This window comes from Vicugna pacos, chromosome 15 (assembly GCF_048564905.1).
Source record: "Vicugna pacos chromosome 15, VicPac4, whole genome shotgun sequence".
Classification (NCBI taxonomy): Eukaryota; Metazoa; Chordata; class Mammalia; order Artiodactyla; family Camelidae; genus Vicugna; species Vicugna pacos.
In genome coordinates this window covers 55,749,407-55,772,054 of record NC_133001.1, presented here as the reverse complement: position 1 = coordinate 55,772,054, position 22,648 = coordinate 55,749,407, and the positions used below count along the sequence as shown (strand labels likewise).

The following is a 22,648-nucleotide window of genomic DNA, read 5'->3' as shown; positions in this document are numbered from 1 at the left end:
CCCCAACAAGCAGCACCTCCCAGGTGGGCTCCAGAGAGACTGATAAAACTCAAAGAAGCTGAGTCCAAGGCTGAACTCAATTGCCCTTGGCAAGTATTTTTCAAAGACCCACAAGCATGAGCACCCAGGCCATTGGCTCCAGTCACCCAGCACAGAATCAGCCTCTTGATCGCTGCCCTGGGGTCGTCCAGTGAGGCAGTGCCAGCCGTCCTGGCTTCGCAGTCAGGGACACAGACAGGTAAGCAGGAAGCAATCAGGCAGAGGTGAGCCCACGGGGCCAAGGGAGCACCAGATAAGGACACCGTCCCACCATCTGGGTGGAAGAATGAAGGTGCCTGGCTGAGCCTAGAGGGGGGACGAGAGGAGGTCAGCTGGAGAGAGAGGGTGAAAACAATGGGGTTCTAAGTAGAGAGAGCAGCCAGACCCTGGTGCAGAGGAACTGGGTGTGAGAACAGTGTCTGGGGACGTGGACAGAGTGCAGTGCAGAGGGTGAGGAAGGGTGGGAGAAAGGGGGCTTAGGCTGCAGGCCTGCAGGATGCCCTCAGGAGGGTCCTACAGGGTGACCCCTCTCCTCCCCTCTGCAGGTTCATCCTCAGATTTCAGCTCAGAAGTCCCTTCTTCAAGGTCTTTCCTCCCCCTGGCTCCCCTGCTCCCTGGGGGCAGAAACTGGGGCTGTTTGTTCACTTCGCTGCTGCCTGGGGTGAGCACAGGGCCTGGAACGTACCGGGCTTAGTGTGTTGAGTGAGTGAGCGAGTGAGGGTGGGAGGTCGGAGGGTGGAGGGCATCGTGAGCCATGTGGACCTGTGTGTCCTCAGGCAGAGGGAGACCACTGAGGGGTTTTGAGAAGGAGAATGAGAGACTCAAATGAATTTAGGGAGCTGGCTCATAACCGCATTGAGGACTAAATGGAACAGGGTGAGAGTGGGAACGAGGGGACCCAGGTGAGCTGTGGGGGCTGGTGGACAATTTGAATCACAAGGTGACATGGCCGAGCTCTTAGCCTGACCCAGACTCCGGGCTAGAGCTTTACCTGCATGACATTCTCTAACCCTCAGAGCAACCCCAGGAGGTGGGGGATCATTACTGCCCCCTGGAAAAACAGCTGATGAAACAGGCACAGAGGTGCTCAGTAACTTGCTGGATCACTCGATAAGGAGCAGTAAGCGCCTGAATCAGAAACAGCCACACTCTACCTGCCCACATGTGCCTGAGTGTGGACAGGTGGGCACAGATGTGCAGGGAGCTGAGAAGGTATCTGTCCACAGACAGGTTGGGCCTGGGTGCCGGGGTCGGGGGCTGGGGACGGGTAAAAGCTCTAGGCGCTGGATGTTTGAATCTCAGGCTGGGGGGCTGGTGGGACATCACTCCCAGTCCACCTCCTCTCACCCTACTTTCCTCTGGTGTCTCCGCCTCACATTGCTGACTTGAGGTTGTGCTCGAAATGCTGGAGAGTTGCCCTTAAGAAGAGAAATGGTGCTGGCCTGACGTTCGAGCTCCTTATGAAACACAGCCATGGAATCCAGGAACACACTCTGGGCCCTACAAGCAGAACCAGCAGAAAGATCTCGGCTCCACTTCCCCAGCACGGAGCTGTCTACATCTGCATGTAAATGATCCCCACACGTCCCCAAATAATGTTTACATTTGGAATCCAGCTGTCAGGAGAGAACAGCTGCTGTCAGGTGCTTAAGGGCACCTCCAAGACATGTTTTCAGATCTCAGAAAAACCAAGTGAGCCTCACTGTTAAAACCGTTTCCCCGTGGAAGTTCCAGACTGAGGCTTCTTTGTTCCTACCGAATGACTCATGAATGCCCTTTAAAAGAGAACGAAACAGACGTGTTTTGGTGGGGAAAACACAAAGAATGCAGTGCATTTTTCCAAACAGCCGTCAGACCATCTAATTTGGGCCAATAAGGGTAACCCTGCTGAAAGTCTCAGGCTGACCTTCCCTGTGAGGGCCTGGGCTTGGGCCCACAGATGGGGGACGGACTGGCCAAGGCGGGAGGGGAAGGCCAGCTTTCCCAGGGTTATTCGTGTTCCTGGGGTCCCATTTGAAAAGAAGCTTGCTGTTTTTCTGGGTGCAAATCATTATCAGTAGCAAGGTGAGGTTATAATCCTAAGAAGCTAAGAATGCACTTACATAGCACTTCCTGTGTGCTAAACGTGGTCTACGTGCTATAGCTCCTTTGATTCTCATAGCCTTCCGGATGAAGAACAGAGATGGTAAGTCACTTGCCCAAGGTCACACAGCTAGTCAGTGGCACAGCTAGGGTATAAGCAGGTGGTCTGGCTCCAGCATCTGGGCTCAGTGCGGTGGAAAAAGCACTTCCCATGAAGTTTAGGAAAACTGGGTTTGAATCCGGGCTCTACCATTTACAATCTGTGTGCCCTTGGGCAAGTCGCATCACCTCTCTGGGCCTTGGTTTCCTCTCTGCGATTTGAGGTGAAGGCCAGCACGCATTGTGAGAGGATTAGCCTTGGAGTGGACCCTCAATTAACGTAAGTGAGGTCTGAGTCCGGAATGGGCACCGGACTGCTTCCAGGGGCCTCGCCTGACTTTCCAGGCCTCAGGAAGCCCTTCTGGCCCCGTTGTGTGAGGTGGAGTAGCAGAAAAAAGCAGGTGAGGGTCCAGGAGGCCTTTAGAACATGATAGTTTATTGCTGCGTTGTGGTCTGGATCGATATTGATAATGCCCCTCACACACACACAGACACACACGGGCTCCTGACACACTCACAACGTGTACATATACACGGGCTCCTAGTACACCCCCCACCCCACCCCACACACGTTGTCCCTCACACACTCACACAACAGCTACCAACCTTGGAATCCACCAACCTTGAACTGCAGTGCCCCTCCACACACACAGAGAGGCCCCTGGGGCATTTGCAGTAAACGGCAGTCTTGGGGTGCTCAGACTGCCTTGGCTTTGTAACCCCAGGGTTGAGCTTTGGGACCTGGAAACACATACATTTCCAGCAAATAGAGCTGGTTTGCATCAACCCTGGATCACTTCCCTTTGCTGTCTCCAAATTGGGGAAACCCCAGGTCATTGATAAAGGCACAACCAACCGCCCCCCACCTGTCCCTGACTTCAGGCCTATATGCGTGTGAGTTATCCAGGGCCGTCAGCAGCCCTGGCGTTCCTCTTGACAGGAAGGAAATAATTTTCGCCTCTTACCTGAAACTGTGCAGAAGCTCCTGGCTAATCCCACCTGCTGTGTGGCCTCATGGAGCCCCTCCCTCCCCCCACCCCCCCAGGGAGAGGGTTCCTGGCCTGCAGTCCTGGACACCCACCAGGGGCTAAGTCACTGCAGCTGCTTTAAGTGGACCTGCCCTGGTCAGGCAGAGGCCTCCGGACTGCATGGAAAGCCGGACCCCAGGATTTGCTTTAAGCACCTACCAGTCACCCCCGACCCCTTCCCAACATCTCTGCTTCTTCAGCCTCCATGCCCACCCTCCAGGCCTTGCCTCAGGCGCCCTGGGAGGAAACAGCCCCCTGCGAGCTCGCCGACTCCATTGATCGCATTCTGATACATAGATTTTCTTGTATAAACCAATGGATTCTCTCTTTTTTATGTTGCAGTTCTTTTGAGTTGGATTTTTCATCTCTCAAACATAAAAGGCCCTAATGCAGAAATATTTTATAAAGTGTGGAGAATGCCTGGCTAAGCAGTTTGAACCCTGACTTGTTGGGGGTGGGAGCCTCTGAAGATTTTTTTGAGTAGACGAGAGGCATCCTTCTGTTTCTACAAGACCCACGTGAGCACCACCGTGGACCCGGTGCTGGAGCCACTGGTAAACACACAGCAGCCCCACCCTGAGGAACACGCCGTCAGTGTCACCCAGTGAATAATGCGTGTCAGACACTGTGGTAAGTGCTTGTTGACCTAAAGCACGTGTTCACAATGGGGGCAAAATGCTGCTGTTGGAAGGACGATTGGTTTGTCCGGTGGGCAGGTGTCTGGACGGACCAGACTCAGTGGGGGTGCCATCAGGAGCTGCTTCAAGTGCTCGGCTGTGAGGCGGGGGGTCCTGAGGATGGGAAAGCAGGGCCAGCCTTGAAACCAACCCTGCGGGAAGGAAGATTGAGGACGAGCTAAGTGACTGGATGTGGGAGCAGAGAAAAGAAGATGGGCTTTGGGAGAGCTGAACCGGTCGCGGTGACCAGCAGGGTGCTGGGAGGAGGAGTTGCTCTGAGGGGCTGGTGAGGAAGACGTGAGTTTAGTTGGACGTGTGGAGTTTGAACACTTGCTCAAGGGCAGTGAGAAATGTCACCGCGAGTCCTCAAGCTGTCGGCTGAGGAGTGGCGGTGTTTGGGGCAGCACCTCAGAACCAGAAGACCTGGATTTGAGCCCCAGCTCTGCTCTTCCTTTGCTCCGTGGCACTGAGCGCATCACTTAACCTTTCTGAGCCTCCGAGGGGATAACAGTACCCTCCTTACTTGGCCTACAGCGTGGGGAGATCAGGTGACACGATGTCAGCTGTGTCACACCATACGCAGGCTGGTTATCAGTGCTATGATAAAAATTGATAAACTGTGAAAGAGCATTAAAAGACTGCATATGAATGTGACTATTAGCTCTTTGGATTAGAGTGTCAGGGTCATCCAATATTCCCTAGATAACTGTAAGGACAGAGACAGTTGGGATTTGGGGCCCACATGGTGGAAATAACGACTTCGAGTCTCAGTTTGACCCCCGCGCTGGGGTGAAAGCATGAATACACATCTCCCCTCACCCGCTGAACTGCCCTCCAAGGCAGAGCCTGTCACTAGTGAAAAAGACAGGCATGGACTCAGGCGTTTCAAAACCTCGTCTGTCATAACGAACAGAAGTCAATTATCCAGCGCCAGAAATCGCTTTCCCTGGAAGATGGATGGGAGCTATTAGCAGGTCCTTGGCAGGCTCTGATGCTGCCTCCAGGCCATGCGGTCCTACACAGCGGCCTGACCCTCCACAGGGGCCTGGGGCCAGGACCAGCCCGCCCCTCGGCATGGAGCTTCTCAAGGTCACGTGGGCCCAGAGTAGCCCAACAGCCATCTCTGTGCCCCGCACCAGGTTCCCTCCTCTAGTCTGCGACTTGCTAAGCCATTTGCGCTCAGCACAGAGCAGTAAAAATCAGAACTTTCCCAGCAGGGGAAGCAAAAGAGGGCCTGACGTCTGTCCTCGACAGCAGCTAAGAGCATCTTCTCTGCTGGTCCCTTGCCTGCCCCAGCTCCAGAGGCCGATGCCCGTCCCGGCAGGGGCTGAGGTGGGTGGCTCAGTGGGATGGACTCAGAAGTGCCTTCCTTGAGGTGCGCACCCCAGGCACATTACAGACCATTCCGCCTGTGGATAAATGGAAGAGAGCTGGCTGCTCTCTCTTCTGATTGATGAGGGGTTTTTTTTCCTTTTGTGGTAGGGAAGGTGTGGTTTGGAGTTGGTTTAGTTTTAATGGTATACCACCTATTCCTAGAAATTTAAAGGGACAGTTTCTTTGGCTCTGGTCAGTGTGGCAGGTGAGAGGTTGGCTGTAGCCCCGGATGGCCGGAGTCTGACTGAGACTCTTCCCGGAGGCACCTGTTGCCCTGGGAGAGCAGAGGCATCAGATCTGGGCAAACCCAAGCTCGTCATCCCCGCTGTGGCCCCTGCTAGTTGGGAGACACTGGGAACAACTTTAATTTCACTGAGCCAGCTTCCTCATCTCTCGAACAGGAACAAAAACCCTGCCTCACAGATTGTAGAATCACTTAAAAAAAAATAAAAAATAATACACATTCACCATCCTAAGGAGTGCAAGTTTATTACTTTTTATAAGAACTATCAATCGTAAGAGGTTCTTTACGACGCAGGGATAATCATCAGGATCTGTATGACTCACACGTGGAGTCCGACGCCATAGATGGCTATGAAATCAAGTGACCCCGTGTGAGTAGTAGTTTTGAAAGCATAATAAATGTGAATCTCAGGGAACTAACCTCATGGATATAAATTCACTGGACACTAACACAGCACTCATAACAATATCGCCTCCACATTAGAACCATTACTGTAATTGGTTTCATGTAAAACAGAGACCTAAAGGCGAGCGATCGTTTCCCACAAGAACCCTGGAATACATGCTGGATGGGCTTGTTAATTGAACCTATCTTGGAAGAGGCAGAACAGCTTGACCACCAAGTACTGTGTCACCAGCTCTAGTACTCAAAGCACAGTTTATTTTGCATGCTCCCCCTGCCCGGTGCAAGTATGGAGTCCCTGCTACGAGTCCTGCTGTGATAACTGACATGCTGCAGAACTCCAAAGAATTACAGAAAGCCAGCCATCTGCCTTTCTGATGGCTGCCAAAGAATGCGCTTCACTTTTTATTGCCTACGAAGACAAAATCAAACATCACTTTGACTCCTGGATACGGCTCTGCTAATTGGATGCCCTCCTCCCTTGAGCTCGTATGGTGTGGCGTCACTTGTCTGCATCTTAAATTGCTGGCCACGGGGGCAGGGGCCATGACTTTTCGTATGCATCCTGTCTTGTTTTGCCCCTGGTGTAAACCCACCCATTCAAAGAACATTCGAAGGGCATGTTTAAAGCAACTACTAAGTGCTAGGCCTTAGGGGTACAAAGCAGAAAGGCGCACAGACCGGATTCCCGTTATAAATGCACAGCCTGGTCGTGGGGACTGACCGGTGATGTGAAAGATGCTGTAACAGAACGATGGACACGTGTCATGGGAGCAAAGACGGAGAGACCTCCAACTCGCCCCGGGCAGAGCGGGAAGTGTGGTCTATGGACTTTAAGGGCTTTGAGCTGAATTTTGAAAGCTGGAAGGAGCTCACTAAATAGACAAGCTCAAAAGAGGTGACAAGCTCAAGGAATGAGAAGGCTTGTGCCGGGGCCCAGCTGAGCAGAAACGCACAGCGCTTTGGGGAGCTGTCAGTGGTTCGACCCATTCCCAAATTCAGTCAGAGAGATCTCTCAAAACTAAAGTCTGTTTAAAACGGTTCTGTGGCTCTCCATTACCCCTAGGCAAAGTCACAAAGTCCTTAACGTGGAATCTTCTGAGCTCTTCCGGGATCAGGCTCCTGCTGGCCTCTCCAGCTTCCCCTTGCTTCCCTCACAGGACACACTTTCCTTCAGTTGCTTGAAAACATTCAGCCCTCTCACCTTTGACTCTTTTCACACGCCGTCCTCACCACCAACTTCCAACTCGCATTCATCATTTCTCACTCGGTCCTTTGGTCCAGGGGGCTGCCCTGCACCCTCGGCTCAGTGATGCCCCTCTGCCTGTGCCCTAGCTTAGCACCTGCTGAGCTTGATTGTACTTTCAATTTCAAGGTCTGTCCTCCGCCTTCAATTGTCAGCCCCAGGGGACCAGGGACTATGGGTACCACCACGGGATTATCAGATCCAAGCACAGAATCTGACACACAACAGGAACTCGAATGAATGAATGAATCAAGTGTGATTGCATCTCTGAATATATGTGAGGTTTGATGAGAGATTAGGCTGAACAGTTACACAGTCTAGACAGCGCTTATGCAGCACACGAAGGAATTTGTATTTTATTCTCAGATGATGGAAGCCATGATTGGATTTGCATTTTCAAAAGGTTCTTTTCGGAAAGATAATTCTGGCCCCAAGGAAACTGGATGGATTGGAGAGATGTCTGGGCTGGAGCTGGGAGGACTTGTTATGAAGCTTCACTCTTCACGCACAAGAGGGACGAGGACCTGCAGGGATGAGGGATGAAGCGGGAGTGGGGGTAAGGGGACAGCTCTGTGGGTGTTAAACAGGCAGGATCATGAGGATCTGGTGACTGCCTGGGTGTGTGGGAAGAGGAAGGAGGAGGATGTAAGTCGCTTCCACCGTTTCTGTTTGGACAGCTAGAAGAAGGAAAGCAAATTAAATTAATAGAACCATGAACTGAATTATCTTTTTACTTTGCGTCGTCATTCACCAGGGCCTCAATCAAAGAAAGCCACCTTTTCCACTGCTTCAGGCTCACTTTCTGAGCAAGGAAGTGAGAGTAGGTGTCTTTTGCTCTGTGAGGGATTCACACTCCGGAAGTGTGAGGACCACTTGTTCAGTCTGCAAGCCAAGTGGGCTCTGAGGCCCCTCTCAGTCCATGCGAGTCAATTCTATCCAGTTACAGCATCCCTGCCTTTCTGTATTTCAAGGGCTGTGAGAGGGGCTCTTTGCTTCTAGGAGCTCCGCGCTGGATCGCTGTGTCATTTTGTGGAGTAGGGCACAAAGGAAGAATTGATCAGTTGCCTCTCCTCCCATCAAATCCGTGGTCATTCCTCTGCTGTGTCCTGTCTCCAGTGTGATGAAGACCACTGACCCGACGTGCCCAACCCTGGGTTCCCTGCAGGGGCCTTCTTGCCACATGCTGGCACTGCCCAGTGGAGGGTCAGGACAGGGCCCTGGTAGATCCTGGAAGCCCAGGCCTGGAGCCACTGTGCTCAGAGCCTGATGGAAAATCTGAACAGGGCCTGAGCAAACAGCACAGCCCACTTGTTGGCATCTGTAAGTCGGACTCACCAAAAATGTGCTGCGGAGTCGGTGAGTGAGGTCAGCCTTGGCTGCAAACCTCAGAGGGGAGAGTCCAGGGAAGGAAGGGACATTGGAGCACATGGAGTCAGGGTGGAGCCCTGGTTTAAAAACAACAGAAAAAGGAACCCTCGGAGATAAGTTCCCCGACTCCCCATCCAGAGGCCCCGGCCATCGCTCATCTGATATGTGACCCCAGGGCCGCGCTGAGCAGTTCACTCCACGCTGCCCCCAGTCAAGTGAAAAGGCCTTAGAAAACAGCTCACATCCCGTTTCCAGGGTCACACATGCTGCCTTGCAGACCTTGGGAATTCCACAGAACTGAGAAAAATGAAGTCTCTGTTTAAAGCCAAGGCTAGGTCTCTTATGTGACTGACGAAGGGTTATTACTTCTGCTTAGAGGCAGGGAATGTCCGCAGCTCCAAATCCTACAGGCAGACCAACCCCGGCCGGAGTGACCGTTCAGCAGCACTTTGAGTGAGGACCGTGCGTTTGCAGATCCTTTGGGAACATTTGTGCTCTCAGATCATAATTTTGTGAGGGGTTCTCCCGAGAGCTGAGAGAGTTAATGCTCTCTGAAGGCAGAGGGCTTGCTCACTGGAAAACTCCTTCACCTCTAGGATTTGCCCCAACACATGCATGTGCTTGTAGGGCAGTCCCAAAGTCTTGGTTAAAGCTGAAAAGCATGATAAAGCTTCTCAAATTTGCTTTATCTAAAATCTCCTGGAGCACATATTAAAAATCCAGATTTCCCGGCCCCTTCCCTGAAGATTGATTCAGCTCATCTAGAGTAGAGCCTTCTAGAATCTGGATTTTCAAGAGGGGTCCCTGGAAACTCTTATGATTAGGCAAATAACTGCAATGCTTTTGAGTCACGGGACACTGTGGGGCCCATGGCATTCCCACCACACCCCCAACAGGTTAGCAATGACAACAGTGGGGAGGAGGCCATGCTGGCCTGGGTGACCACAGGGACCTGGTGACGACGAGGGCTGTGCTGGGCATGGGGACAGCAGGCAGGAATGCTCCGGGGGAAGGAAGCAGCCCTTGGGACAGGATGAAGAGGTGGGGCACTTTGCCAACCATTCTGCATTTCCTCAAAGTTCACCAGAAGATCATCTCTGAATAAGATGTTCTAAATAAGGCTGTCTGCTCAGATTATGAATCATAACCGTAGGACTGTTTGGACAGGACCTGTCCGGCACACAGTGACAGGATGAAATAAATAGACTGTCTAGAGAGTTGGGAGAAAATGTAATTATCGGGGAGGTTTCATCAGCACGTGATGCCCAGATCACATGGCACCAAGTCAAAGATACTCTGGTGTGACCTTGAGCTCCCGTTCCACAGACTGAGGAATGCCTCTACGAAGGGCGTTTGTTTGCTTCTGGGCATGAAACCAGGTGCCTCTGCAGACACCATTTCACCATCATCTCGGTGTCCAGCACGGGGCCTGGTGCACAGTACAGCGTCCACCAAACGGCTTGGAATGATACCTCTTCTATTATTTGACCTTAGGGCTTCCGGCATTGTGCCGGAAATGTCTGACTCACGGGCAGAGCAAATATTTGATTCTGCTTCTCTTACAAAGCATCAGGAAATGCTTAGACCTGTGGCATCTCAGAGCCTTATTTTCAAGTCTTTTTGTATTCACCCCACTCTCAGACACACGCTGACTCAGGCCTGATCCTTCAAACAAATGTGCTGGGAAACCCTCCTGGGCACAGATTGAATAACCCAACAGCTCGGAGGCTCACATCCCCCACTGCCTCACATGTGGGCTCCTACCTGAGGAACCTTCGCTGTCTTTCTCCAACTCAGCAACGTGCTCCTTAGTCCCAGCTGGAATTTGTCACTGCAACACTGAGCAGCATGAGCCTTCTCTGACAGCTTCAATTATCAGCTCAAAGAAGAAAAACAAAAGTCGAGAAGACATGTCAGAGGCAGAAAAGCGGCAGAGTTGGGTCCTCCTGTGGAATGAATAATGTAAGGGAAAATGTTTTTCTTCTGAGTTTGAGTTCCATTTTTGGGAGCTGGCTTCCTGAGAGGCATTAAAAAGGCCTTATTGGACCATTTAGACAAATAAATGACCCCAAGAAACATTTATCTGGGGTAGAATCACACTATGTTTTCAAGGGTGGGATGTAAAATGTATGGGATGGAAAAAGCTTTTATAGAGCGACTACTGTGGGCCAGGTATTTTACCTAGATAATTTATTTTTTTTAACCTAGGTAATCTCTAATTCTTAAACAATCCAGCTAGGCACTGGTAGGAAGTCCCTTCCCACATTCCTGTTTTTCCAATGGAGAAGTTAAGGCTCCCAGAGCAATTTGTTCAAGGTAACAGTTAGAAGGTTGGAGAGCCAGGATTTGAATTTTGGACCCAAACCCTAGAATCCACACTTTTTTTTTTTAGTGTATAATACTTCCTATGACACGAATTTGTGTTTTGCTTTGGTAACAGCTTTATTGACATGTAATTCACATACCATACAATTCAACCATTTAGAACGTATAATTCAATGATTTTTAGCATATTCAAAGTCGTACAACCATCACTGCAATCAATTTTAGAACATTTTTATCACCCCAAAAAGAAACCATGTATCCTTTAACTTTAATCCTCCTGTTCCACCATCCCCTCCTCGGCCCTAAGCAGCCAGTAATCTACTTTCTATCTTCATGGAATTACATATTCTGGATATTTCGTATGAGTGGAATCATAGATTTTGTGTCTGGCTTCTTTCACTGAGCATCATGTTCTCAAGGCTTAGCCACATTGTCATCTGTGTCAGTGCTTACGATCCTTTTCATGGCTGAAGAATATTCCATTATTTTAGGGATTTAATTGTGCCCCCCCAAGTTCATATGTTGAAATTCTAACCCCTAGTACCTCAAAATGTGACTTTATTTGGAAATAGGATCATTGCAGATGTAATTAGTTAAGATGCGGCCATCCCAACTCCAGTGTGATCAGTATCCTTATAGAAAGGGCAAATTTAGACACACAGACTTGGACACAGGATGGATACCATGCAAACACAAAGAGAGAGATGGGAGTCATGCTTCCACAAGCCAAGTCAACACCAAAGATTGCCAGCAATCCACCAGAAGCTAGGAGAGAGGCATGGAACAGGTTCTTCCTCCTAGTCCTCAGAAGGTATCAATCTTGCCAAAACTTTGATCTTGGACTTCCAACCTCCAGAAGTGTGAGATGCCCAGTTTCTGTGTAAGCCACCCAGCTTCTGGTTCTTTGTTACAGCAGCCCTAGCAAACTAATACACACTCTATGAGTCTACCACACTGTGTTTAGTCATTCATCAGTTGTTGGACATTTGGGTTGTTTCAACTTTCTGGTTATTATGAATAGTGCTGTGCTAAGCATGTGTGAACACCTTTTTGTGGGAATGTGTACCTGCATTTTGGGGTATATAACTAGATGTGGAATTGCTGGATCATTTGGTGACTCTTTGTTTAAACTTTTGAAGAACTGCCAGACTGTTTTCCTTAGTGGTTGCACCATTTTACATTCCCATCAGCAGTGTTAAGAGTTCCACTTTCTCCATATCTTCACCAATACTTGTTATTATCTTTTTTTTAATTTTAGCCATTCTAGTGGGTTTGAAGTAGTATCATACCATGGTTTTGATTTGCATTTCTCTGTTAGCTATAATACTAAGTATCTTTTCATGTGCTTTTTGGCCACTTATCAATCTTTCTGGGAGAAATGTCTATTCAGATCCTTTGCTCATTTAAAAAAATTTTTTTCCATTTTATTATTTTTATTATTTTTTAATGGAGGTGCTGGGGATTGAACCCAGGACCTCGTACATGCTAAGCACGTGCTCTGCCACTGAGCTAGACCCACCCACTCCCCCCACCATGCTCATTGTTTCATTGGGTTGTCTTTTCAATATTAAGTTGTAAGAGTTCTATATTCTATACTCTAGATACAAGTCCTTCATCAAATATCTTATTCGCAAATACTTTCCCACCACCTGTGGGATTGCTTCACTTCTTGATGTGCTTTTGAAGCCCAAAAGTTTTTAAATTTTGATAAAGGTCAATTCATCCATTACTAATTAGTGTTTTAGCCACCTGCTTTGCCTCTACACTTGTCTACATTTTTCCAAGAGCAATCAGTGCTCTGTTTCATTTTTCAGCATAAAGCAAATATGGGCCAGCTTCCATGTGCAGGAAAATCACGAGGATTACAAGGCCCTACATAAACTGACCCCGCGCACCTTCAATATCACCTTACATCACCTCTCTCTTGCTCACAACATCCAGCCGCTCTGACTTTCTTTCTCTAAATATCTCTCCAGTTTCTACTTCCAGGGACTGTGCACTTACTGTTCCTTTATAATATGCTCACATGCTCCTTCTTTTTACTCCGGACTCAGCTCAAATGTTACTTTCTCCAAGAAGTCTTTCCTGATTGCCTCTCTAATAGCGCTACTCCTCACCCACACCAGATAGTCATTACATCACCCTGTTTCATTACTGTCAATGGGAGTCACAGGAAATTATTTTATTTATGTATTTACTCACTATCTGCCTATCCCTGCTAGAATCTAAGTTTGATAAGAGCAGTGACCTATTCTGACTTATTCACCACTACATCCTAGTTTGGGGGACAGTGTTTGGCATACAGTAGGTAGTTAATAAATATTCGTTGAATTTCTGAGCAACGGAGTATCGCAGCAACTGGGTAGAATGCATCAAAGCATGGCGCATCAGAACTGAAACTTTCAGGAATCAGCATCAAAAAGAACCTTAACTCTTTAGGTTTTATCAAGTCCCATTAGTACAGTGTAGTTGACATATTTTGGAATATTGGGCTTCTGACAGGATGAGAAAGCCAAGTTCCTGCTTGCAGTGTATCCTTTCCGTACGCTAGAAAAATTCTTCTCCAATTTTAAGGCGCCAACAGATTACGTGGGGGCCCCTGACTCGGTAGGTCTGGGTTTCTGCACTTCTGACCAGGCTCGCAGGTGATGCTGATGCTGATGAGGCTGTGGTCCAGGGACCACACTTTGAGTAGCAAGGGTTGAGGGAACAGAGCGCTTTGGCTCCCAGGTGATGCTGTCACTCCAGCCCTGTGTGGAAACTAGGCGCACGGTAAGGCATCAAGGGAAGAAGGCTGAACATTCAACCTCTGAAGAGTTCAGGTCATCAAGCAACCCACCCCTGACCCCCAAGGCTTGACTTCCCCCCACAAACATACCTTTACCAGAATCCTCGAGCCCGCAGAGAAGGCCCCACTGCGACTTTGCATCTCTCAAACCTACAGATTTTCCTTCTATTGAATTGATATGTCGTCTTTTATTTTGTGTGCCGAAAGACCAGCACTTCCAAGCAATTCAATTCACATTTATTGGGCACCTACGGTGTGCGTGCCCTGTGTTTTGGAGCTAGAAGTACGAAGATAAATAAAACACGCCCCTCTCTCTCCTGGGAGCCTTGTCTATGATGGCAGTGACATGAGAAAACAAATGCTCTGGTCATGATAGAATGTGACACTTTCTGTAATGGACGCATCCCGGGCTTTGGGAGAGCTGGAACAGTTTCTCTCCAGAGCGAAGTTAAGGCTTATCAGTTCAGCGAAATGAGTGTTCCTGTCTTGTCTGACTCATGATTTGGCGAACACGCTTGCTTCGCACGCCAATGAGAAGAGAGAGCGCGGTGGTGAGCATGGGAGGGAGGGAGGGCAGGAGAGATCTTACCGTATGTGAGGAGGCGGAAACCGGCACCTAGCTCCTTTTCCTAACAAAAGCACGGGACCTCTGTCTAAAGCACTATGGAAGCAGAGAGGAGGAGACGGCTGACTCTACCTAGAGGATTTGAAACAGACTTCATGGAAGTGAGGTTTGGGCTGGACCCTGAAAGATGACCAGAAATTTGTCAGGTGGGCAGGAGAGAGAGTGCTCCAGGCTGAGGAAATGGCTGATGAGGAAATACTTCGTGTGAAGTAAACAGTGAGAATTAGGTGTGGCCTGAGTTGGTTAAGGGTTGCAGGGCGTGCATGGCTGGGGATGAGGCCAGAGCAGTGGGAAAGCTGAGAGCCCTTGGGTACCGCATTAGGACTTGTCCTCTAGGAAGCAGATTCAAGGCAGAGAACTGCATTCATTCACTCCAAGCAGAAGAGCTCGGTGAGCTGGGAAAAAGGAAAAGCTGGGTGAGGTTAGAGCAGAGTCGGCAAACTTTCTCTGTGAAGGGCCAGATAGTACTTAAACATTTTAGGGATGTGGGCCACTGGGTGTCTGTCCCAAGTACTCAGCTCCACTTCCACTATGGATAATATGTAAAGGAATGGGTGTGGCTAGGTGCCAATAAAACTTTATGAACACTCAACATTTGAGTTTCATTTTCATGTGTCACAAAATATTCTTCTCGTGATGTTTTTTCAACCATTAAAAAATGTCAAACCCATTCTTTGCTCAAGGGCAGTACAAAATCAGGCTTCAGGCCATTGTTGGCCCTGGGGCCATGGCTGGCCAACCTGGCTGGGAGAAGGTGAGAGTCAAGGGAGTTAGGAAGAAGTCTGGGACAGATTGTGACTGAAGAGTTTAAACTTTATCCTGTGGCTCGCAGGGAACCACAAGTTGAATGCTGGGTCACCTAGGAGGGCATCCGACCAAATCTACAAATGGGTCTAAATTGAGGGGCAGAGATTTTCTTGATTTGACTCAAGAAAATAAATTACTGCAAGTGCTCTTTAAAAGCTTTAGCAAAATTCATTTACATACAGAGTGCTAATTAAACTCTTTTTTGCTTTTTCTTTGTAACAGACTCCACCCTGTGTTGGCACTTGTCTGTGTTGCTCTAAGTACCTGAAAACAACAAATGGCATATTCTTAATTACTCTAAGACAATTTTTTATTTACATAAGTTGCTTTTGTGTGTATAGTCCAGCTTATTGAGGTTCTGTCTTCTGTGGGCTTTATCCCATCAGCATGACTCAGAGTGGGAAGGTCTAATGTTCTGCCTCTTGGCAGGAAAGATACAATTATACTCAGTAGTGGGCTGGTAAATGTTTAACAACCTGCTCTGAAAAAAAAGTCTCTATGTACACACATACATAGATTTATTTTAATCTAATCCTAAGAAGGATGTATAGCACTCAATTTATCAGTAATAACAAATTATATTTTACCCTTTATTGTAAATTCCATGTAGCTCCTTGATTCTCCAATGAAGAACCCTTTCATTGATTTTTGCTGAACTCTTGTATTCTCAGCCAATTGGTGCTTGCAATTCAGCCATGATTTGACAAAATAAATCTACGAATAAATGCTTGATCATTATCTAGTTCAGCAGAGAAGTTCCTCATGTCATTGACAAATGAGTGTAGTTCCAACACGAAGGTTGGTTGACATTTTTATGTTAATGAGGGAGACAAAAGTGAAGCCAGGAAGGTACGTGCTGGAAGTTCACTCATCTGTCAATGACATGAGTACCCTCTTTGCTGAATCCTAGGACAGTTTGCAAATACTGGAAGAATATTACCTCAAATATTTTCACTAGTCATGTTATAAAGGCTACAAACAGGACACATTTTTAAGTTTAATCTACCTTTCTTTTTTTGGCAATGTGGTATCGCTGAAAAGTGTAAAAAAGGGAGCGACAATTGTGCCCTTTTCTCTCTGTAGAACCCCTGATTTCTGAACTTTTAAATCTGCATTTTTAATATTGTCTTGATCAATTTACATAATCAGTAAAACAATAAATAAAGCCTTCTTTTTTTTTTTTAACATTTGCCAATTGCACTGGTGTAAATACTCCCACCACAGACAATTTCAAGCTGCCAGAATGTACAGTTAGGAAGAGATGTGCAGCAGCATGCCATTATAGTGGTATTTCTACCATACAGATGCAACGGACAGTTTGTAAAATCCCTGGAAATTTAACAGTCAGCTCTCTGGAGGCAGCCTGAGCTGGCTCCTGCACAGTACACATTATACCTCATTTATCTAGAACTATCTTGCAGTTCAGCAATCAGAGTATCCTCTATAGAAAGTGCTTTGTTAAAACAACAACAAAATGAACACACTGTATCCTACTGTAAAGTTAGCTATGAATACATCAGTCTGTCATCTAAACCCACCAGCTTAACAAAATGACAACATTCCTCCAAATTAGCCCTAAATGTCCTGAGAACAGGCTTATTCTCGAGTGTCTAGGACCAATGATTCGATTCTCGATAGTAAAACGGCCCTTGTGGCAATTTCCCTTTCGTGCCCAAACTAATGTGAAACATGGATCATGAAGTCATGGGATGCCAGCCCAGGAAGGAGCCTTCTAAATAAGCTAGTCCAGCTTCTTTCATTTTACAAATGAGCTAACTGAGTCCAGGGAGGTTAATTTACTTATTCAAAATCACAGAGAAGGGATAAACTGGAAGTTTGAGATTTGCAGATACTAATATACATAAAGTAGATAAACAACAAGTTCATACAGTATAGCACAGGGAACTATATTCAATATCTTGTAGTAACTTATGGTGAAAAATATGAAAACGAATATATGTAGGTTCCTATATGACTAAAGCATTATGCTATACACCAGAAATTGACACATTGTAAACTGACTATACTTCAATAGAAAAAAAAATGTACATATAAAAATCACAGAGAAGCAAAGCTGACATGAAAACCTAAGTTTTCATTTGTTAAATAGTTTCTGCATGCTAATTTCCCCCCCTAAAGTGCTATAGTGAGATCACCATGATAAGTGGATTCAAACTGCTCTCACTTTCGGGATAAATGGGTCCCTTCAGCAACACTGTTTTGGGAAGAGTTTGGTTAAGTGTGGAAATGAAACTTCTGCTTATGGGTACTTGTTCACTTCAATAGGGTTGTTTCTTCTTGTTTTTCTGTTGAATGACACTGTTCACCATAGGTCTTTAAAGGCACAGGTCTCTTCAAGAGTAACCATTTACAAATTAATAGCAAGTGAAATGGCTAAGTCTTATGTTAAGCCAGCTAACCCTCTAGCAAATTTCAGAGTTAAGAACATATTTTAAACCTTGATTTGAGAGTGAAAAATTTCAGGTGTTTGAGAACTACTGGGAATTCCTTCAGAAAATGGGCTGTTGGCCAATCTCAATGGGCTGCTGACAATGTTATTTTGAGAGGTGTTTCTTTCCTCTTTCCTAGAAATGACAAGTCTGCAACACCATGTTTCTTTTCTTTTTTTTATTTTCTTTTTGAATGATACAAGCCTACAACCTCTTATCTGAAACCCTTGGGCTCAGACGTGTATAGTAGTCAGAATTTCTCTGATTTTAGAAAGTTAATACAGCATATACACTAGATATTCTGAATCTGCCCCAGTGGGACCTGGAACAATACTCCATAAGCAAGCAAATTTGTATTTTGTAGCAAAGCATAAATATTCATATGAAGTGGGATAAACAAGACTGCAGATAGCCTCCTGTCAGTTTATTTCAGGTCAATTTTACCACTAAAAGAGCTTTTCTCTTAAACTTTAGATTTTCAGAGCTATTTAGATTCTGAGAAGTGAGTATGGTCCAGTAATGGCATGACTATCCCAGCACATTCTTCTCTTTATGAATCAAAAAAAAGTGTGTGTGTCTATAAGGATTTCCTGATACACATTCAACTTAATTATCTGTTGGAAACTACTCATTCTTGCTATATTAATCTCAGATGCATTAGCTACGTTTTGCTCTGCTCTTGCTTTAACTCTGGGCTTTTGTGCTTGGCAAGGGTTTCTGAGATTCTCAGGGACGGCTGGAGGAGTAAATTGCTTTGGTGGTTTGGTCCCAGAAATTCTCCCTGCAATGGACTTGGTAATGAATTGCTTTCCACCAGTCTTCTCATCCACTTGTATGATGCAATGCAGTTTTGCAATTTTATTTTTGTGGCTACTAGCTACTAAAGTCTTCTGTACCTGAAAAGCACTATTAAACTACAAAAACAAAAAACAAAAACAAAAACGGTAACTGCACCTAAAGAGATAATAGAGTGCACCAAGCTTAACTTTGTCCTTGTAGAAGTCTTGATCAGTCTGTACCAGATGCCAAGGACAAACACTGCTTTCTCTTCTTAAATCATAGCCTGATAGATACTAGTCCTCTATAAATCAAGATCTGAAAACTTACTCTCCAATGTCTACTAAGAAGAACAACAAAACTGTAGCTGGAAAACTAGCTAGGAGGGAACAGAATCTGCCTGGTGGAGGAGAGGATGCGATTATACAGATAATATCTACAAGACTCGAATCGGAGAAAGTTGCAAACACAGGAAACCACCAAAGACACCAAAACGGTGAAAAAACATAAAGGGGGAATTCGAAGCAGAGATGCTACAGTTTTAAAAACGGTAACTTATTGCCTAGTTCAGCTATAAAAGCTATTCAATAATACAGTTATTTCAGAAAGAAAAATTTCATATGCAATGCTACTAAAATACCAAAAGCCATACATAATGTCTGACCCATGCTGCCACCTCACATAGCAAGTTCTTACATGGGAGCTTAAAAAAGATTGTTTGACTGGTCCACTGTCCTGCAGTGTCAGGAGACTGCTTTGTCTGACATATTCCATTTCCAGTGTCTCTCACACTTCCTCCTATTCAGATGCACAAAAGGTTTTTGTAAAGTTTCTCTTGGTTTTATTGCTGGCAGCTCCAGAAACCATGCCATATGCCTGGTATAGAGTTATGCGGTGTGATTTTATTTGACTAGTGTCTTCAGAGCTTCTGGATTTTTAAAAATAACTAGGAGTTTCCTTCAGGGCTGTTCAGTGAAAATCTGTGCTAACTCAAACTCTTTCCTGGGCCAGTTATGTATGAGATTTGCCCCCTCTTGTTGCATGTTCTCTCTGAAACCGTAAGAAAAAGCTGGTTCTCCCGATTCTTTCACACGCTCCCCGGGTTTCCTCCACTTCCAGGAATATCATTTCAGGGTATTCTTACCTTCTCAGAGAGGGTCCTGGATTAGTACCCTAAAACTATTTCCAGCTAACCGACAATGACCGATAATTGAAGGGAAAAGCACAGGAAACGCGACTGGGACATTTACCAGCGTCCGGTAAGCACTCTATTCTCTTCTCAATCATTGGGCTGTGGATTTGAACCCCCACTGGGCCATTGACTGTGTACTCTTGGGAGCACTGTTTGTCTTCTCTGTAAAATAAATAACCATCTCTTTCCCCGCCTCGGAAGGTTGTGAGGATTGGGTGACACAGTACGTAGTGCAAAAAAGCACTCACTCTGTGGTCATTTGTGGTTACTGTTACCGAACCCCAACCCTGCGGGCGGGCGGGCGGCTGCTGCCCGTGGGGCGCGGGAGGCAGCTGCCGGGTGGAGCGCGTTGTCCTGTAGGGGGCGAGCTCCTCATACTTTCTCCCGCTCCTGGACGGGCATTCTCGGCGGTTTAGGGGGGACACCAAGAAAGGTTCCACGCCCGGGGTGGGGTAGGGACGAAAGGGGTGAACAACAGCTCGGCCCGGGAGGTGACGAGCACACCCTGCGCGCGCGCTGGCGGACCCCGGGTGGGAGTCGGGGCCCGGGCCGTTCCGGGAGGGTCGGACGCGGCCCTGCCTGCCAGGCATGCCCGGCGGGGCGCGCCCTCGAACTCCGGCGCGCGGCGGGGCCCCGAACGCAGAGACAATGCGGCGCGCGGCGGCGGGAGAGCGGCCCGGCGGGCCGGGGAGCGCGCCGCCTTCCTTCCTGCAGGCTCGGCTTCCCGGCGGCGGCGGCGGCGGCGGCGAGCGCGCGGATTGGCGGCCCTGCCCTCCGCGCCGCCCCGCCCCGCGCCCGGCCGGCCGCCGCCCCCGGCCCGGACCCGCCCCTCTCCGCGGGAGTCGTTCGGGGCCGGCGGCTGGGTGGCGGGCAGTTCCCGCCGGCTGTGCGCCTCCGCCTCGGGGCTCGCTCGAGAGGGCAGGCGGCGGCGGAGCCCTCGGCGCGGCGGGCGGACGGGCCGGGCCCGAGCTGCGCGGCGCTGCGCGCGCGGCCCCTGCTCCCGCCGCCGGGCCGCGCGGGCAGCCGACCTGCGCCCTGCGGCGGCTGGTGCGGCTCCCGCGGCGGCGGCCCGCGCCCCGGCGCTTCCCTTTGTCCGCGGGCCGGGCGAGCGGCGAGCGGCGGGCGCGGCGAGGGCGGCGGCGGCGTCCGAGCTGCCGGTCGGAGCCCGCGCGGCGTGAGGCGGCGGCTCCCCTGCGGCCGGCTGCCCGCGCGCTGAGGCGATGCCGGACCAGATCTCCGTGTCGGAATTCGTGGCCGAGACCCATGAGGACTACAAGGCGCCCACGGCCTCGAGCTTCACCACGCGCACGGCGCAGTGCCGGAACACGGTGGCGGCCATCGAGGAGGTGAGCTGCGCGGGGCGGGCCTCGCCGGGCGGACGGGCGGCTCCGGCGGCAGGTAGCGCCGCGCCCCGCGCCCCCGCCGCGCCCCGCTGGTCCCCTCGGGCCTCGGCCCCCGGCTCCCGCATCCTCGGAAAAGTTTCTTTTCCTCCGAATCCGGACGCGGCCGGGCGAGCCCTGCCCGAAACAGAAGCCCTTTGTTCCGTGTAGGTGGCTCGGAGGAGATGGCTGCTGGCTGGCTACCTTGGGCGTTTTTAGGACCCCTTCCCTCCCTCCTTCCCTCGCCGGGCCCGGGCGATCCCCACCCTCCGTGTGGCCAACTTTGGCCCAAGAGTCGGGGCGGGCGGTGAGCCGGGACCAGGGTCGTCGGCTCGCCATCGGTCCCCCTGCGCCCACCTCCCAACTTGTACAAGTGCCCCTGCCGGCGGCTGGCCCGGCGCCCTGAGTCCCGCTCTGCAGACTCTCGGGCGGATCCGAGGGTCCTCGGCTGCCCAGGAAGGGTGTGCACACCTTAGCCAGGAAGGCCTGACCCGTCCCACTCCGCGCCCGGGGAGGAGCGGGCTTCTGATCGAGAGGCCTTTGCTCTCCCCTACTTCTGATGTGTGTCTTACCTGCTCGCGCCCTGGACGCCTCCCTTCCCCCATCAGCCTAGAAAAGGCCTGATTTTAGTTAAGGTGCAAAGTCATCGTGTCTGGTGCTAACTAGTAAGCCCTCCACATCCTGCGGAGAGAGCACTTAGGAACCAGCTAGCTTAGGTGACAATCAAAGCAGCATGCGACGAAAGGGCAGAGTTTTGTGAGTCCAGGGCTACCGCTGACTGTGGTTTGGGGCAGCTTCTTACCTCTTTGCCCTCGTTTTCCTTACCCATCAGACTGGACTAGCAGTGCATCCTTTCCAGGGTGATTTTAAGGGTCAAAGATACCGTGTGTCAAGTGCTGGCTCATAATAGGTAACTGCTTTCCAAGCCACACGTGTGCCAATATTGAGTCGGTGATTCAATACCTCTTGGTCACAATGTCGTTATGTTCTTAAAATCTGGTATAGTAGGTATTTTAGATGACGGCTAGAGTGAGTGAGGGGAAGTCACCAGAGAGCTTTAAATTAAGCAGTGGCATTCATTTTTTTGCCCACTTGAACAAAGCAGCTGCTGTTAGGAATTGCTTGGGGGAAAAAAACCCTTAATGGAAATTTTTTTCTTTGGGACATAAACAGTCAATAATAGGCTAAATCAAAAGTAGCAGATTCAGCATTCTGCATGTTTTGGGTATACCTAAGGCACCCCTCCCTCCCTCCCTCCCTCTTCCTCTCCTCCACCTTTTTTTTTTTTTTTTTTTTGGTAGAAGAGAGATTGCATGTAAACCTTTTGTAGTGAGCTCTGTGATCCCACATCACTTCGTTCCACTTGAACCAGCAAGGCTTAAAAACGATGCCTTCAAATGAGGCAGATGGGGATCAGCGTAAGAAGTTTTTTTCAGAAGTGCTGGCTGGAAAGAAGAAGAGAATTTTACCGTGTTTTGAAAATACACTGTGTTTATGGAATGATTGCAACCCAAAAGGTAGCTGAATATCTTAAGGGAAGGAAGCTTTGTAGATGATGCCTTAAAAAGAAAGCTTAATTGTGTTTAAAGCTGTTTCTTTTTCCCATTGCAGGTTGTCATTTAAATATTATTAACACTGGCAGATGTTGGAAAGCTAGGCAAATAGGAATTGCTATTAAAATTGGCAGACCCTTTCCTGATTAATTTTAGTTCACAGTGTATAATTCCAAAGCTCTTTTTGTGTGCT

At 48.7% G+C, this 22,648-nt stretch overlaps 1 protein-coding gene and 2 long non-coding RNA genes across 10 annotated transcripts in view; 2 read left to right on the top strand and 1 right to left on the bottom strand.

Moving 5' to 3' along the window:
- The first annotated feature begins 817 nt into the window (after window positions 1-817).
- Window positions 818-5,710, top strand: LOC140685933 (uncharacterized). The gene is made up of 3 exons (XR_012059399.1): window positions 818-1,251; window positions 1,430-1,606; window positions 3,591-5,710. It is a non-coding gene; the product is annotated as an uncharacterized lncRNA (long non-coding RNA).
- A 1,924-nt stretch (window positions 5,711-7,634) lies between these two features.
- Window positions 7,635-21,786, bottom strand: LOC140685796 (uncharacterized). The gene is made up of 3 exons (XR_012059245.1): window positions 21,705-21,786; window positions 10,324-10,438; window positions 7,635-7,715 (listed from the first exon to the last, which is right to left on the bottom strand). It is a non-coding gene; the product is annotated as an uncharacterized lncRNA (long non-coding RNA).
- ASAP2 (ArfGAP with SH3 domain, ankyrin repeat and PH domain 2) overlaps window positions 20,361-22,648 on the top strand; it is a 145,791-nt gene continuing 143,503 nt past the window's right edge. For 4 of the 8 annotated variants that reach the window (XM_072938227.1, XM_072938228.1, XM_072938225.1 and 1 more), the window contains exon 1: window positions 20,361-20,869. In XM_072938227.1, coding sequence (XP_072794328.1) covers window positions 20,744-20,869 — 126 coding nt within the window. In that variant the 5' untranslated portion in view covers window positions 20,361-20,743. The remainder of the gene's footprint in view (window positions 20,870-22,648) is intronic. The other 4 variants (XM_072938235.1, XM_072938234.1, XM_072938233.1 and 1 more) reach the window with 1 other exon arrangement.